Here is a 14,982-nt window from a genome sequence, read left to right as displayed (position 1 = left end):
TTCTACTGAAATCAAGGATAAGATTATCAGGTTCTGTAGGAATGATTAATGTGTTAGCAGAATGTTGATTTTTGAAGATAGGCGCGCTAATTGTGTCGGTTGTATTAGTATAAAGTGTGCTATATTATTTCCAATCCTTCTAGTTGCTTTAGGCGTTTCCTCCCACGCTGCCAAATTTAGTACTTGGTTGGAAGCGACCATTATTCCCTGTCAATCCTTACCTTTAGAAGTGATAATAATCCTTGTATGAACCTACTGTCCAGTATATCCATGGTAAATCTCTTAAGGTATTTGGACATAAGATTACATATATGACAAGAAATATAGAAAGAATGCAAAATATCATAAAACATTTTCGTAATTCCATTTGCAATTATTGAGGAAGATAGAAAGAAAAGAAGTTTGACATACAACTGCAAGTCAAACAAACTTTTTTTTTTTCCTCACGTTGCATCATCCAGACCATTGTGGTTTTCGAGGATACTTAAATCCTCTTTTTGATCTTAAGTTAATCACTACATCCTTCTATATTGACCTTGAGACCATTTATATGTTTTCCATTCTTTCTCTCTTCACCATATGAATGAAAACCTCACACAAAAACACAAACACAAATATTCTTGGAGAAATTCTTTCCTTAAATATGTGCAGATTCATTCTCTCCCTAACCTTAAGAAATATAATATTTCTCTTTATTTTTTTCTTTTTATGCAAATTAAAGTATTCACTATTCATGATCTACGTGCTTTTGTAGTTTAAAATACTCTACACAATCCTGAATATTTTCATTTAGAAATTTTTTTTTATTCCCCTACTCATCATTTCCTTATATCTGCGTTTGACCTCTACATCCCCCAGGGGCAGCTTAGCTTGAACAGGAGTCCTTTAATAGAACTGGCAACATAGCTCAAAATCTGCGCCATGTTTGAAAAAAAAACCTTTGTTTAAATTATTACCCAGTGTAAAATACTATGAAGGGTCTGAATATGATCAAAGGAAATCTAGCACTGATTATTTTAATATATTTTAGGTCTGTAATGCATTCAGACACTAGCAAATTGACTGAGAACATTGATATGGCAGTGACACTCCCCACCCTTGCTCTGCCCAAAATGACAAGAGAATTTCTCCCCCTTCTCCAGGTCCTTCATCTGTAGTTATTCAGTCAAGCCATTTCCTTTGCTGATGCTTTAGTTAGTACCGAGACTTCTGCTTCAGCTCTGCCTTCCGCTCCTTTTTCAGTTCAGGAAAAGGATATTGAGAAGTTAGAACAGGATGTATACCTTATTTTGGTCAGAAAAGGTTTGTCTGAATTTGTTCCCATAGTGTGCAATCTTTTTTGTGTTCCTTTATAAAGAGGTAAGGTGTTGGTGCCCTTGCCCATTTGTAGCCTGAGCCTAGGACTGCCCGGTGACATTTGGAAGAGTCCATTGCCAAGGAACCAGGTCAGTTCTTGGGGTGAGGTGGTTTTGTGCTGTGGCGTCACCTGCCTCTCGTTTTTCATGCTCTGAGTCTCGTTTAATGTGTTAGCCAAAAGATTGTTTTGATGTTATGTTGACTCAGTCAGTTGTTAAACCAATCTCTTCTACATATACAATATTGCTCTTGTTCTTTACTCGCTTTGTCTGCTATTCCTTTCTCCGTCAAAATGCACTTGTTCGTTCTTTACATGTAATTACTTCAGCTGTTGATGAATCTCTGATTCTGCCTTGATTTTAATTTTCTCTTTCCAATCCTATCATGTTACAGTAACTTCTGTTGCTTCCAAGCTAGATATTATTCTAGGTACTTAGCTTTCTAAGGGTGTGCCATATGGGAATGCTCCCAAGTCTGTTGAGTTGCTCTCGGACAAGGTGGGAAAGTCGTTGTAACTCCTCTTCCCCCTGCCTCCTAATATTTCCTGTTTTCATTGGCACTTTTTTTCTTTTGCTCACCCAACTTGTGTTGACTCAGGTGAGTCGCTTTGCACTACTTATCCCTGTCTCCCTGTCATTGAGTTGTGGTGCATCATGGGTACTCAGCTGCTGTTGCCTCCTCTCACCAGCTGTGTCATCCTCTGACTGAAGAAGAGTTTGAATTGGAGGAATATCCTTTATTTTTTCAGTGTTTCCTGGAGCATTGTGCTTCTCTTTACCCTCGTTTAGTGGAGGAAAGAGGACACGTAGAGAATAGGTCTCGGGTATCCTCGAGTATTTTAAAGTTTGGAGAAAGAGAATTGAAGCTTTCTCTTTCAGTTAGAGCACATTTCGTAAGTTTTCTAATACTCTGGCACACAAAGGCTTCTTTAAGTCTGCCAGCGCTTGTCTTCCAGTTTTTTTTTACAAGTCGCAGAAAACTGCGGTGCTTAGACCGCCTTTTCGAAGATTCGGTTTTCTTAGTCTCGTTCCTTTGAAGAGACGTACTCGAGACTGACAAGTGCTTAGGACATGCTTGGATGGAGTTTGTTTTCCAGGTGTCTGTTTAGAGTGTTGAAGTTTTTATCTTTTACTGAACTTTTGCTCAGTATAATTGTCTTTTCTCTGCGCCGCGTAGAGAGGTTGAGGCACTTTTTTGGCGCCAGCGATATTTTAGTGAGGAAGAGCGTTAGAGTTTTTAACTTGTGCGGTCAAACCCATTCCTGACAGTGCAGGCTAGGGTTCTCATGCTTATAATAACTCGGTTTGGAAGAAATGAGAAAACTTGTGCTCCCATTTGTGTGTGTGTGAGGCTTATTCTGCACAGGAGATGGCAGCTTTTTTGGTTTACCTTTATTGAAGGTAAACATTCATAATGTGAAAGCTGTTGCAACTTCATTTAGTTTTATGAAAATTTTTTTGCTTGAGGATGGGATTAATGTGGTGCAGTAGAAGTGCAATTTGGTTTCTTGCCGCTCACTACCCTAAGTATGCAGAATTGTGTCTGAAAACAAGTAAAGCCCTTGGTCTACTACTAGTAGTGGGTAAAGTCTTTTCCTAAGCCGAAGAAAGAGCAATCTTCAGGCTTTTTATTTTAAATCCCAGGTTTTGGTAATTTGGGGAGCATAAAGGTACATATATAGTATAGGAGCATACCTTTATATCATAAAGTTATTTATTTTTAGTTGACAACTGTGTCTTTCTATAGGGCTTTTGGACCCAGGCACAGGGGTCCCTCACACTGCTTCTGTTTCCATTCTGGCTGAATTGAAGCAGTTTTCTCTGCAAGGCTGCTCTTTGCTGCACACATATGAGGGCCTTGCTCCCTGAATGGAATCCAACTTCTGACAACAGTATGATCCAGAAAGGATTCCAGATCAGGCAAGAATGTTTTGGGTTTCGTGCAAGAAACCTTTAGCATGATTGGCTGCTGGGATTTTATGTAGCTGCACTACCCACTATCCTCTTTTCAATGTGGGAATCAGCCATCTTTAAGAGTTGGTAAATTTCATCCCAAGTAATATAAATTTTCATAATAAAATTGATTATTTGGATACTTACCAGCTGCTAAAGTAGACCCCACCCAGCCTCCCCGCAACTTAGTGGGCTGTCAAGGAGAATTCTGAAAAGAGCTAAAACATTCGAAACACACCAGGTGGAAAACAGGTGTACTAGACAGTCATCCATTCAATCTTTTGTTTGAATGCCAACTCTCTTATCAGTGTGGAGAATAAGCTTTCTTTAATGGTAGGGGAGTATCTAAATAATAAATTTTATTATGAAAATTTATATATTCCATTCCATTCTATATCACAAAGAGGTTGACAGTAAGTCGTCAACCCTAAGTGGAGAATAAAACTGGCATATGCTAGATAACTGAATGAAGCATTGGTTAGGATTACCAGTAAGTGGCAGACATATTTAACTTGATTGTGATGTGTGAGATATATTGCAGACTTGTTTATGCCGTGTTTTAATGCAGTGGTGACGCACCCTTAGCACTAATTATTTTGTCATTCAAGTAGTTTTAAATCTCAGTGTGATTCTTAAAGGATTCAGATTTGTTTTAATAATGAGGCAATTTTGCCTTCTTTTGTATTCCACTTCAGAGTGAACAATTCAGAGAATTAGTTAATGATTTTAGGTGAATTGGCCAATAGTCACTACCATAGAGAAAGTCATTTACTGACCACATTTAGTGAGGGGCAATATTCGGAGAGCAAGTACTCAGATCGATAGGAGATGATTTTTTATGTGTAGTATTATAACAAGTTTGGGAACGATCATTCATTAAGAAAAGATGCTTAAGAAACAGTAGGGCTTTCTATAGTCCTGCCTCTTCTGTCTTTGAAAGTCTCACCTCATAGTATGTTATGGGTATTTAAGCGTCTTACCAAGGAAAAAGGAAGTGGATGCTGATCAGCTTAATTAAATGGAATCCTGATAAGAAATCATCAGGAGCAAGGTAAATTGAACAGACCATAACTGTAGAAATTACTTCAATAGCTACAGCCTGCAATTCAATATCAAGCATAACTGGGTTGTGTTACATAGATTTCTTTATATTAGCTCTTCATTAATGGGTGGCACAGAATGGAAATGCATAGTTTAATCTTGAATTACATAAGTGGTTACCTAACTTCATTTCTTACAAGTATAACACAGATTGTAATCATGCAGTACTTTTTAGTTGCTTAGATAGTTGCTTAGATTAAGATCCAAGACCTCTGCAGTTTTACTGCAAAATGTCGGCTATTGTTGTGAACATTTCAGCCCCAGACTTCCCTTTGATTGAGAAGTTCTCTCAGGTTTTCCTCTCAGATAATTACAATCTAAGTAAGGATACAATCTTTCTGTGGTGCTTTAGGAACATTATCTATATCCATCAGCCCGAGTGGAGAATGTGTATGGTCTTAGCTTGGACTAGTTAAGATTTCTTGGTGCTCTTTAGAGGAGAGTTAACTCATTTATGCCTTTTTTTTTTGCTGGTGAGAGGAGTTATAGGGTAAAAGTTTTTTGTTGTTAATTATTATTGTCTTCGGGAGGTACTGCTCATTTTTTTTTGTATCAGTGGTCTTTAGTTTAGTGGCCTTGTGACTTTGGTTTTTAGTCAAACAGAAGCATACATATATTTAAGAGAGCCAGCCAGAGTTATTGCATTTGCAGATAATTCATTTGTTGAAGGTAAAGTATTTAAGTGGCAGCAAGAGCTGTATAGCTGTTTTTTGGGAGAAGCAGGATGATTAACTGAAATTGCATTGTACATGCTGTAGATTCTGCCATAGCAGTAAAATTAGGAAAGTTATGATGTTCATCTTGGGATTATTGTAAAATATTTGTTTCAAGTGAGTTTTGGTTTAAGAGGTTCTGGCTGTTCGTTAGCAACCAATAAATTCCCTCAGGCTGTACAAGAAGTAACATGTCTGTGTGCACCATTTCAACTCTGTCTGAACATCTGAAAATCAAGGGCAGAGGCGAGTGGTCCGCCTCAGGGGACAATATATTAGAACAGTTGTGACTGTTGTCATCCATTTCCATTGAGCAATTTTAGAATTTCATGTTGTCATATCTACCTGCAAAATGGCTGTATTCAAAGCAGTTGAAGTGCTTCCTGGGTCCTAATTTGTATCATCTTACTTTCAAATTCAAATGTCTAATATCAATAAATTGTGGCAATCCCAGCCAGAGAAGAACCCTAAAAGAGTTCAGAGGTCTGGTTAAACAAATCATTTATAACTAAAATTGTGGCAAGTACTTGAACAAGAACATTAGAAGAACATCATTATTTTGTCCATTTAGTTTCTTCACCTCTGAAACATTCTGTGGACAAAGATTTAAAATTTCCCTATCAGATAAGATTTATCTGAATAATTACTCATGTCATTAGACTGAAGAAAGTGTGTAGCTTCATAGAGGCAGCAGTAATTTAATTTTTAGATGGTTTTTAAAAACACCATTATAATTTGTAGGTAGTCTTGGACCTTAATCAAGAGAGACTTTTTCATTATTTTATCAATATATCTTTTTAATTATATTAGGCCTTTTAAGCTGTTACTGTATTCAAGCTTGTAGTTTGCCAAGTACCACATTGGAATGGGTGTTTCATTCTATAGAAACTAATGGCAGTTTTTACTAAACTTACAAGTGTAGTTAGAGTCTTCTTCATCAACCACATTCTTGAAATTGAGAATGAAATGGTATTCACATTATTTCTCTGAGTCAGATTTTCTCTGGCTTCCATAAAGGTGTGGAGAAGTTGCTGAAAATGGTAACAAAGGCACAGAAAATATTTTTTCCATTCTGACCTTAATTTTTAGTTTTCTGTAAAAGAAAACTATTGAGATGGCTTTGTCTGTCCGTCTGCACTTTTTCTGTCCATCCTCAGATCTTAAAAACTACTGAGGCTAGAGGGCTGCAAATTGATATATTGATCATCCACCCTCCAATCATCAGACACACCAAATTGCAGCCCTCTAGCCTCAGTAATTTTTTTTTTATTTAAGGTTTTAAGGTTAAGGTTGGCTATGGATTGTGCGTCTGGTACCCCCGAGTCCAATGCCGGAGGCATCGCTGCCACTCTTTCACTTGACCGCATCTTGGATACAACTGATCGCTGGCCGGTCATAACAGTTTCGTACAGCATTATACGCTGTACAGAATATTCAATTGCGCCGAAGAAACTTCAGCGCATTTTTTTACTTTTTATTAGTCCATATTATTCAGAGGTATTTGTATAGTTTGGTGGGACAACTTATACTTGACTTACAATATCAACAAAGTACTCCTCAGATTTCCATTTCCACCAATGTTTTTGAGGAAGTAGCCACACTACTGTAGGTAAATTATTGCCAGGTGGTAGTCAGTGGGTACAGAGGTAGAGGTGCAGTGGTAATAATTTAATTATTGCCAGGGATCACATGGGAAAAGAAGAGATAAAACACCTCACATTTTCTATTACAGAAAATATATATATATATACACATCACATACATGCTTTTATTAACCAAATAACCTATATAGAATACACTTGATCAGATAATGAAAAATTTTGATGCATACAAAATGCTATACTTACAAAATAAACAAATATCACTTTAAATTAAAATTCACTCTTTTATACAAGAAAAAAATTATGATAAACTGCATTGATGATAAACTGCATTGAAGTCTCTATTCACTTTGCTTTTTATTATAGAATGTTAGAACACTTCTTTATTGCTATATTCACTCTGCTTTTTAATATAGAATGTCAGAACACTTCTCTATTGCTAGACTTACTCATCACATCCAAGATGGTGTTCATTTTATGAGCACATTTTTTTTTAATGTAAGTGCACCATGATCAAATCACAACCACCTAAGTGGCACACACTTAGGAGTAGTAGAAGAGAAAGTACTCTTGCACAATCCTAAGATAAACAAAATATGAAATTACACTAGTTTCATTTTGTTCAGACGACTTTGTCATGACAGGTAGCAAAACATTTGGTTGTTGGGTCATTCAGTAAGCCTGTATAAATCAGGCTGTAGACTCAGTTTTAACACGCCATGTATACTAAGCAGCTTTTCAGTCGACAGCATACTCTGTCCTGAAAAAACATAGTATTAGTGGAAAATAATGGGCAAAACTTAAAAAAATATTAGAGAGAGGGTGATTTAGGTATTTTCTAGAGGTGCACTGGGACTTATTTCTGGATGGAACCTAAAATTTTTTGGAGTTTAAGTTCTGGCTGGAACTCTTGTAAAAACTGGCTGGAACAGGAAATTTATTTTAGATTTAAGCAGTTATCATACTACTTAATATGCAATGCTTAATATATTGCCTGTTGTAGTTATATTTAAAAAAAATTTATTTGGAAAACATGCAAGACAAACAACCAATCAATCAGTTTATCAATCAACAGTAATATTTGTGCAAAAATGTTCCTTCTCTTTGTTAGTATGCTGAAACTGAAAGGTGAATTGGTGACTGTACTGAACTAGATGCATTCAGTTGCTAGGATCTATGAGTTGGAAGCAAGGCAGAATATGATGGAGAAATAGTTTGTTTGTGTAAGGTAGCAGGCAAGAACATTTGTCCTCATATTGCCTACTTATGAATGAATGAAAACTAATTTTCTGGTTTTGGTTCCAACCGGAAATTCTGACCAGAGCTTCTTGATAGCTCCAGCTCGAACATGATATGGTGGTTCTGTTGCATCACTAATAGTATTATCCATAAAAATGTTTCGTTTTTCCAGTTTATTACCAAAACTATCTGAAAACCATGAAAAGACACCACTAGCCTCTTTCCTGGAACTCATTTCTTCCTCCAGTACACCAGTAAGTGCTGATGCCCAAATGTGTGGGACTTGAGAGCATTGCTGTACTTGAATGCAATCAGTCTTACGCTAATATTCTTGGCAGGCAAACTGGGCAAAAGCTATTATAGCCCCACCCAAGATATCAGCATGACTTGCTTATTAATATCTCTCTCGGCCAACTCGAAGCTAACGAATGAGTCTTCGGTACTGGACTGAAGGTCTAGTCTTTATGGAGGCCAAGATAGATGTCATGGTGTCGTTGGAACCACGAGACCATAGAAGTGGAATGATCAGTCTCACTGATCATCTTCGAAACGTAGAATGATGAAAGGCACAATGGATACCAAAGATGTCTTGCTTGTTCAAGGGTACGAGAAGACAGAGCAGAACAGTGCCAGCTTCAGTAAGTCGAGAGAAGAAGGACAATGATCAAAATTCTTCAGAGGTTGAACAAATTTCCAGAAGTCAAGGGGCCAAGATCAAATGTCCTTAACTCCTGACTATCAATTGAACTGTTTGTAATTACAGCCATCTTGCTTGGGATGTGCCATTTGGTGATGCCTTGGGGCACGAAGTATCTCCGGAGGGGAAGTGTGTGTAAAAACACTCCCAGGAGATATTTGTCGTCTAACCATGAGGCTGCTAAGTCCTGTCTCACACCTCTCAGAGAGGATGGGAAGGAGTGGTGAGACCTTGTCATAGACCAGAACCCACTTTCCATCTTTAAGAATTCGGCTTCATCCTTGTGCTAAGAGTATTTGCAGAAGAGGATACCAAGGCTGATGTACCAGGTAGTAGGCCTGATCCGTAGATCTACGTAGCTAGAAAGAAATTCCAATCGTACAGGGAAAAAACCTTGCACGATCAGTATTAGTTGACTCCTGTTTCGAAAGCATAGAGCGGTATGGTTTTACGGTAAATGAAACCAACTTGTAGCCAAAAACGAATGGGAACCCGAAGAAACCCGTGCTGACGAACTGTATCGATGACTCAGGAAGTCAAAGGTTAAAGTTAGTGCAGGAACAATCAAGAGTCAAGGTTTGAATGGGAACACTGAAACAGATTTCTTCCTACCTGTAAAATGTCGAAGTCTCTGGCTGAACACATAGCCTAAGTGACTTAAGATCATCAGTTCATCAAGGCTGTAGGAGTCCGATAGAACTAATTCGTTTGAATGCGTTGGGTGTTCATTCGATGATGTGGATGTTTATTGAAAATGGAGGCTGACCGCTACCGATGAATATGACCCCATCAACTTACATTATGAAGGTCGTAAAAGTTGGTAGAACGATCCCGTCTGCTTGCATGTAGATGGTATGGTAATGACCACCAGATGATCGAGCTAAAACACGTACGTGAAAGAAAAGCATTGCCCAGATGTGCTGTGAATTCACTCTAATGTGGGTTGCCACCTTTCTAGATGTCCACAGAAGTGCTATCAATGCTCTTTGCCTGACGAATGGAAGAGAATTGGTGCTTCAACGTGGTGTGTTCATATTTCTCTTCCCAAACCTTCATGTAAGCATGGTTGATGGTCCATTTCTGGACACTCCATCCTGAGGCAACTTCCACCCCCCCCCATCATATGTACGTGAAAGGAAGGGAAGACCGTTCTAGAAGAGCGACTCCATTCCAGGAAGAACGCTTCCATTGTAGTAGAAACTACATCAGTAATGTTACCAATCTGGAAACGTACTGGAAAGAAGAAGCAACATTCTAGGATGCTCTTCTTGACTCTTGGAAAAAGATTTTCTTTAAGAGATGATCGGCATACTGTGGGCTTCATCGATTTGTCATGGACATGCCATATTATACAATGATTAGACTGGGACGATCAATAATGTATTATGACACATCTTACATTTGCCTATCCCTGGCTGGTCTATGGACATGTAAATCATGTGGCCGCGTTCTCTCTCCTTAGAGAGTGACTGTCTGAGTAGGAGAGACTCCAAGCCTATATCCAGGGAAGAACAAAATAAGAATATAATGTCCATGAAAACATCCAAGGAGAGTTGCTATCGGTCAAGTTGCACGTACATGTATGTCTCCTTGGAGAATGTAGTTCAACGGGCATTTGGTAACTGGAACGACATCGTTGCCAACACAGATGTGGTTTGTTGCACATACAAATAATCCTTCCAAACAGCCACATGTGTCACTGCATGTATGTCTGTGTTATGCCGACGGGCATTGAACATGGCAACCTGTTACTGTTCCTGAAAAAACTGCTGGGGAAGAGGCGGCACATGAAGTCTGCACAGTCTCCCACCAATGGAAGACCAAGTTGGCTCTACTTCAACTGCAAATCCAACGATGAAGAAACCCTGGCACGGTTCCTTTGCGAGAACATGTAGGGGGGTGAAGTAGCTCTCGCAGCTATGAAGAACTCACTCCTGAAAAGGTGAGCAATGTGGTATTCCTTCGAAGCAAGAAACATATGTCCCATTTGTAAAGATGTCGGGTTTGTATGTTAGGAAAAATACAAATTACTTTAAAAATTTGTCATATTTTGGGAGCCTGGAAGGACATAAGGGTGGAAGCCTGGGTCATCTAAGTCTTGGAAGGACATAAGGGTGGAAGCTTGGGTCATTTAAGTCCTTTAGGACTTTGATGATCCAGACCTATCTCGTAGATGCAGCTCTCTGCTCGCTACCAGTCACTCAGGTCACCTCTGAGTCCACCCATCCAACCAAGAGAAACTGTGTCCTGTACCAAAAAAATTCCTCTCCATGTTTGCAAAGAAGGCCATCAAAGCAGCTCTGCCAGATGGGGTTCTACTGTTGTATCTTCTTCATTCTAAAAGTTTTGTCAGGTTGGAGGTCTACTAGTGCTGGGAAGAGTGATTGTCACCAACAATCAAAAATCCCAGAAACAGCAACATGATTGTTACTGTCAGAGTTGTTACTTTTGATTGTCGTAATCATACATCTGGCAACGATGTACCCTTCACTGTTTTACTTCCTGAGGAAGACCTCTCTACCTCCCCCCGTGCTTGGGTTGGGGCTCTCAGTTTACCATTATTTTTCGTACGGGTTGCAGGTGTTTTCGTGCAGTTGCCTTTGGATTTTAGGCCATAGTAACCAGTGATGGTGGGTAATACTCATAACTGACGCACATATCGCAGATAGTTGCCCTTTATAAGCAGGCAATTCCCACAAAGGAAATTGCAGCGACTACTGGACTACATGTCCGAACAGTGCGGAGGTGGGTTAAGAAGTTTAAGGAGGGTGATGAGACGGCTTCTCCTACCATCTGGACCACCACAGGAAGGAAGTGAAAACTGACCAATGGCGATGTCAGATTTCTTCGTATTCAACTTGAGAAGAACCCTAGGATCTCGTCCAAGCAGTTGAAGGACCAAAACCCAAAAGTTTTTTTGGGGGTGTGTACCAGCACCATCCGAAAGCATGTCAGTTACCGTTTGGGGTACCGCTGCTGTGTTGCCAAGCACAAGCCACTTCTCACATGTCACCACAAAAATCGCCTCTCTTATGCCCGTCGTATTTTACATCAGTTTTAGTTTGAACAGTTTAAAGCAATACTGTATAGTGACGAAACTACCTTCCGTTGTTCAGCAGGTGTCACCGGGTATGTGTACAGGCACCATAAAAGTGACCCTTATGCCACGAAATATGTGGATTCAACGGTAAAGCACCCTGATTCTCTCATGTTTTGGGGTTGTTTTTCATATGAGGGTGTTGGGAGTTGGTAACGCTTCCTAAGAATGTTACTATGAACAAGGAGTGGTACTGTGAGTTGTTGGTGGAGCATTTAGTGCCGTGTACGATTAAGTGTAAGGCTCGCTACTTTATGCAGGACGGGACACCGTATCACTGGGCACAAATAGTGAAGGATTTGATTAAATTCTTAAGGATCAACACTGTTTGAGAGGTATTATATATATAAGTCTTGGCTTCATCTGTACAGCACCTTAGGACCTCCAAGTCTCTGGCTGTGAGGCAGCCTGGGCTGCTCAAACCGGACTTGTCTACAATGCTCCTAGGACAACTGGCCCATCATGACATCTTTCAATGAAGTGTTCAAAATGCATCTGGAAATCCTCCATGTGCAGTCAGTTCTTGGAGCTACAGGTCAACCAAGAAAAGTCCAACTTGTTCCCCTCCACTCAAACCACATACTTTGGCTTGCAGATACACAACTTTCAGGAGTTAAATGGCCCACCAAGGACAGGATCCAGTCTTCATCTTCGGTCAGTCTATCCCGGAGTCATCTTTGGCCTGCTTTCAAGTCTTGGGTAGTTTATTGCACATACAGTGTTGCCAGAGAAGCTGCTGTGTCACCGTCTCCTGTAGGTGAGATTCCTTCAGCTCCAGGATCAGAATCTGTTAAGGGGAGGGGTTCTATATCCACTGGATCCTGCTGATGTTTGGATGCTGTAACTCAAGACTAGGAAAGCTCACCTTATGTACCGTCAAGTGTTTTTGATTACTTTGACTCAAAGCTGAGAAGCTTATCTTATTTACCTTCAATAGAGGGGTCAGTGGTTGTCCAAGGATCGGTGAAATTACATTAACTTCTTAGAGCTCTGATCCATAACACTGTGCATTGTTTTAACTGTTAAATGTTCCAAGAAACTGTCACTGTTGACTTTATAAGGCTATAAAGTTGGTCTCAAAGGTTTTTCCTTCAGCAGGGCATGGATTTAGTCAGAGATAGGGACATCACTGACCAAAGAGGCCAGCTCCATAGCCTTCTGCAGTCAACAGTTACAGTTTCTTAATGTTCCTTAAAATGTTAAACCAGCTAGCTATAACTGGAACAGTGCAAAATCCCAGTTAAACCTCCTTGTTGACACTTGACTCTGGTATCATGCAGCTTATCTGTCATACAATGCTTTATCAAGTCGGTTGACTCCTTGTTTTCTAGATTTTTACTTACCCTTTCCTTTCTCTAGCATATTAGTGAGCTACATGCAATTTGCTAGGAAAGTTTCCTATTCAATTCACTGGTCTTCCTTTTTCTTTCTGGTTGCTCTTGATTTTGTTACCAAAACCTGGGCCTATGGACAGCATGACTTGACTTGAAGGCATCTGTATGGAGGGTGTAGTGCTTTAAAGTTGCACTTTGTTTGTTTGGAGGATGATTGTCACAGCAGGGCATGTTTTGGATTGTTCATTCATCCTCACCCTCCGAGTTTCATCTCGCAAAAGTATCTAGTCTTCATGCCTCATGTGTCTGGCAAATGTTTTGCCCTTAGTACTTTCATTTATCTTACATGTACAACCAATTGCTTTACATGTTCTGTTTGGTCACTCCTGGTGAGGATAATGTCGATTTTGTTCTGATCCCTTCTTTCCTTGTTACTTCCTATTGCTTGTCTTCCTCCACCCTTCTGGATCATATATAATTCAGGCAGTTTATGATTAATGGGTTGGTAAATGAACAATTAATGCTTTTACTGCTAAAGACATTACTCAATATTAAGTACCTTCTCCCTTTTCCCACACTCTGTGGTCTCTTGGAGGGCACGAAGATTGATGAATGATGGAAGCATCATGTAAGTGAGTTGCACTTTCACAGTGGGTTCTCTTTCCTTTGCAGCCTGTAGGTAAAGTAATTTTTATTAGCATTGGGGTTTGTAGTAAGGAAAAAATGTGTATGTGGTAAAAATAATTTTTGATTCAAAGTTTTAAGAAATCTTAAAACACTGCTAAAATGATGGGTTTACTGCTAAAAAGTACCACTCTCTTCATAATGACAAAGGACTGTTAGAAGTTTTTCCTACTTAATATAGCATTTTATTTGAAAGGGGATTTTGGTACTTGTCTTATATTTAACTTTACTTCTTTATTTAACTTACTTTATTCCTAAATTACAGGCGTGGAGTTGGATGAGTCGAGTAGCGCTGGCAGGGGAGCGGATGGGACACCATCCTGAATGGTTTAATGTATATAACACCGTGCAGGTCACATGGATAACTCCTGAATGTAATGGTATAACCGTGAGGGATGTCAAAATGGCGCATTTTTGTGATAGCACATACAAATACTATAAATGAATAGGAGTGTTAAAAAAGGTTCCAGACAGGACTGTTAGAAGGCTTGAGACTGAAATTTAGTTCAGTTCTATTTGATAGTGACAAAGAGTCATGTTAATACTTTAATTTGGATTTTTGTATTGTCTGTGACAGAAAGGACATACAGTATACTATATATTTATGGTCAGTAAATCAGATATTTGGGTAAACATAGCTAAGTCAGTGTCGTACGGCCAAGCTTGATAAAAGTGATATACAGTAATGGATCTGCCTGATACTGTACTGTATTAAGAACATTTTTATAATATGCACTGAGCATTTTTTAATTACTAGCTCAGACAGTGAAAAGAAATGAGTCCTAGTTTTTTTTTATACTTTCCAAGAAAGGAAAACACATTGGATACCTAAATAATTGTGCCCATTGAAGTACAGATAGCTGTAAATGTATGCAGTACTCTTTATTTTCTGAAAGGTTTATTGTAACAACTTTGCCATTTTTTGAATGTTTTTTAATAAAATGTGAAAAACCTTTTTTTTAATTTGCTTAAACCATTATTTTTGTGCTTTGTTAGTTTTTAGAGGAAAAGCAGTTAGATCTGGTTTGTATCTTTGAAAACTAAGCTGAGCAATATTGTTAATTTTAAAAGAAATGAATCCTTGCTAAAACCTAATTTGCTTAAGTACCGTTGGTTTTATATTCTTTCAATTTCATGAAGAGCCTCACATGTGGACAACTTGTAGGTCCTTTCATCTGACCTGTACACTGAGTATTAAGGTTTTGGAT

At 38.9% G+C, this 14,982-nt stretch overlaps 1 protein-coding gene and 1 long non-coding RNA gene across 2 annotated transcripts in view; one reads left to right on the top strand and one right to left on the bottom strand.

Moving 5' to 3' along the window:
- The window catches only part of LOC136826038 (pterin-4-alpha-carbinolamine dehydratase 2-like), a 43,785-nt gene extending 29,056 nt beyond the window's left edge, over positions 1 to 14,729 (top strand). The window contains exon 4 of the mRNA XM_067082910.1: positions 14,040 to 14,729. Within this exon, the coding sequence (XP_066939011.1) occupies positions 14,040 to 14,219 (180 nt within the window). The 3' untranslated portion in view covers positions 14,220 to 14,729. The remainder of the gene's footprint in view (positions 1 to 14,039) is intronic.
- LOC136826039 (uncharacterized) lies at positions 6,776 to 14,142 on the bottom strand. Its single transcript, XR_010849507.1, has 3 exons — positions 14,022 to 14,142; positions 13,650 to 13,763; positions 6,776 to 7,483 (listed from the first exon to the last, which is right to left on the bottom strand). It is a non-coding gene; the product is annotated as an uncharacterized lncRNA (long non-coding RNA).
- Positions 14,730 to 14,982: the final 253 nt, after the last annotated feature.

Source organism: Macrobrachium rosenbergii, chromosome 40 (genome assembly GCF_040412425.1).
Source record: "Macrobrachium rosenbergii isolate ZJJX-2024 chromosome 40, ASM4041242v1, whole genome shotgun sequence".
NCBI lineage: Eukaryota > Metazoa > Arthropoda > Malacostraca > Decapoda > Palaemonidae > Macrobrachium > Macrobrachium rosenbergii.
Note: the sequence above shows the minus strand (reverse complement) of the source record. Positions and strands in the feature narration are given on the sequence as shown.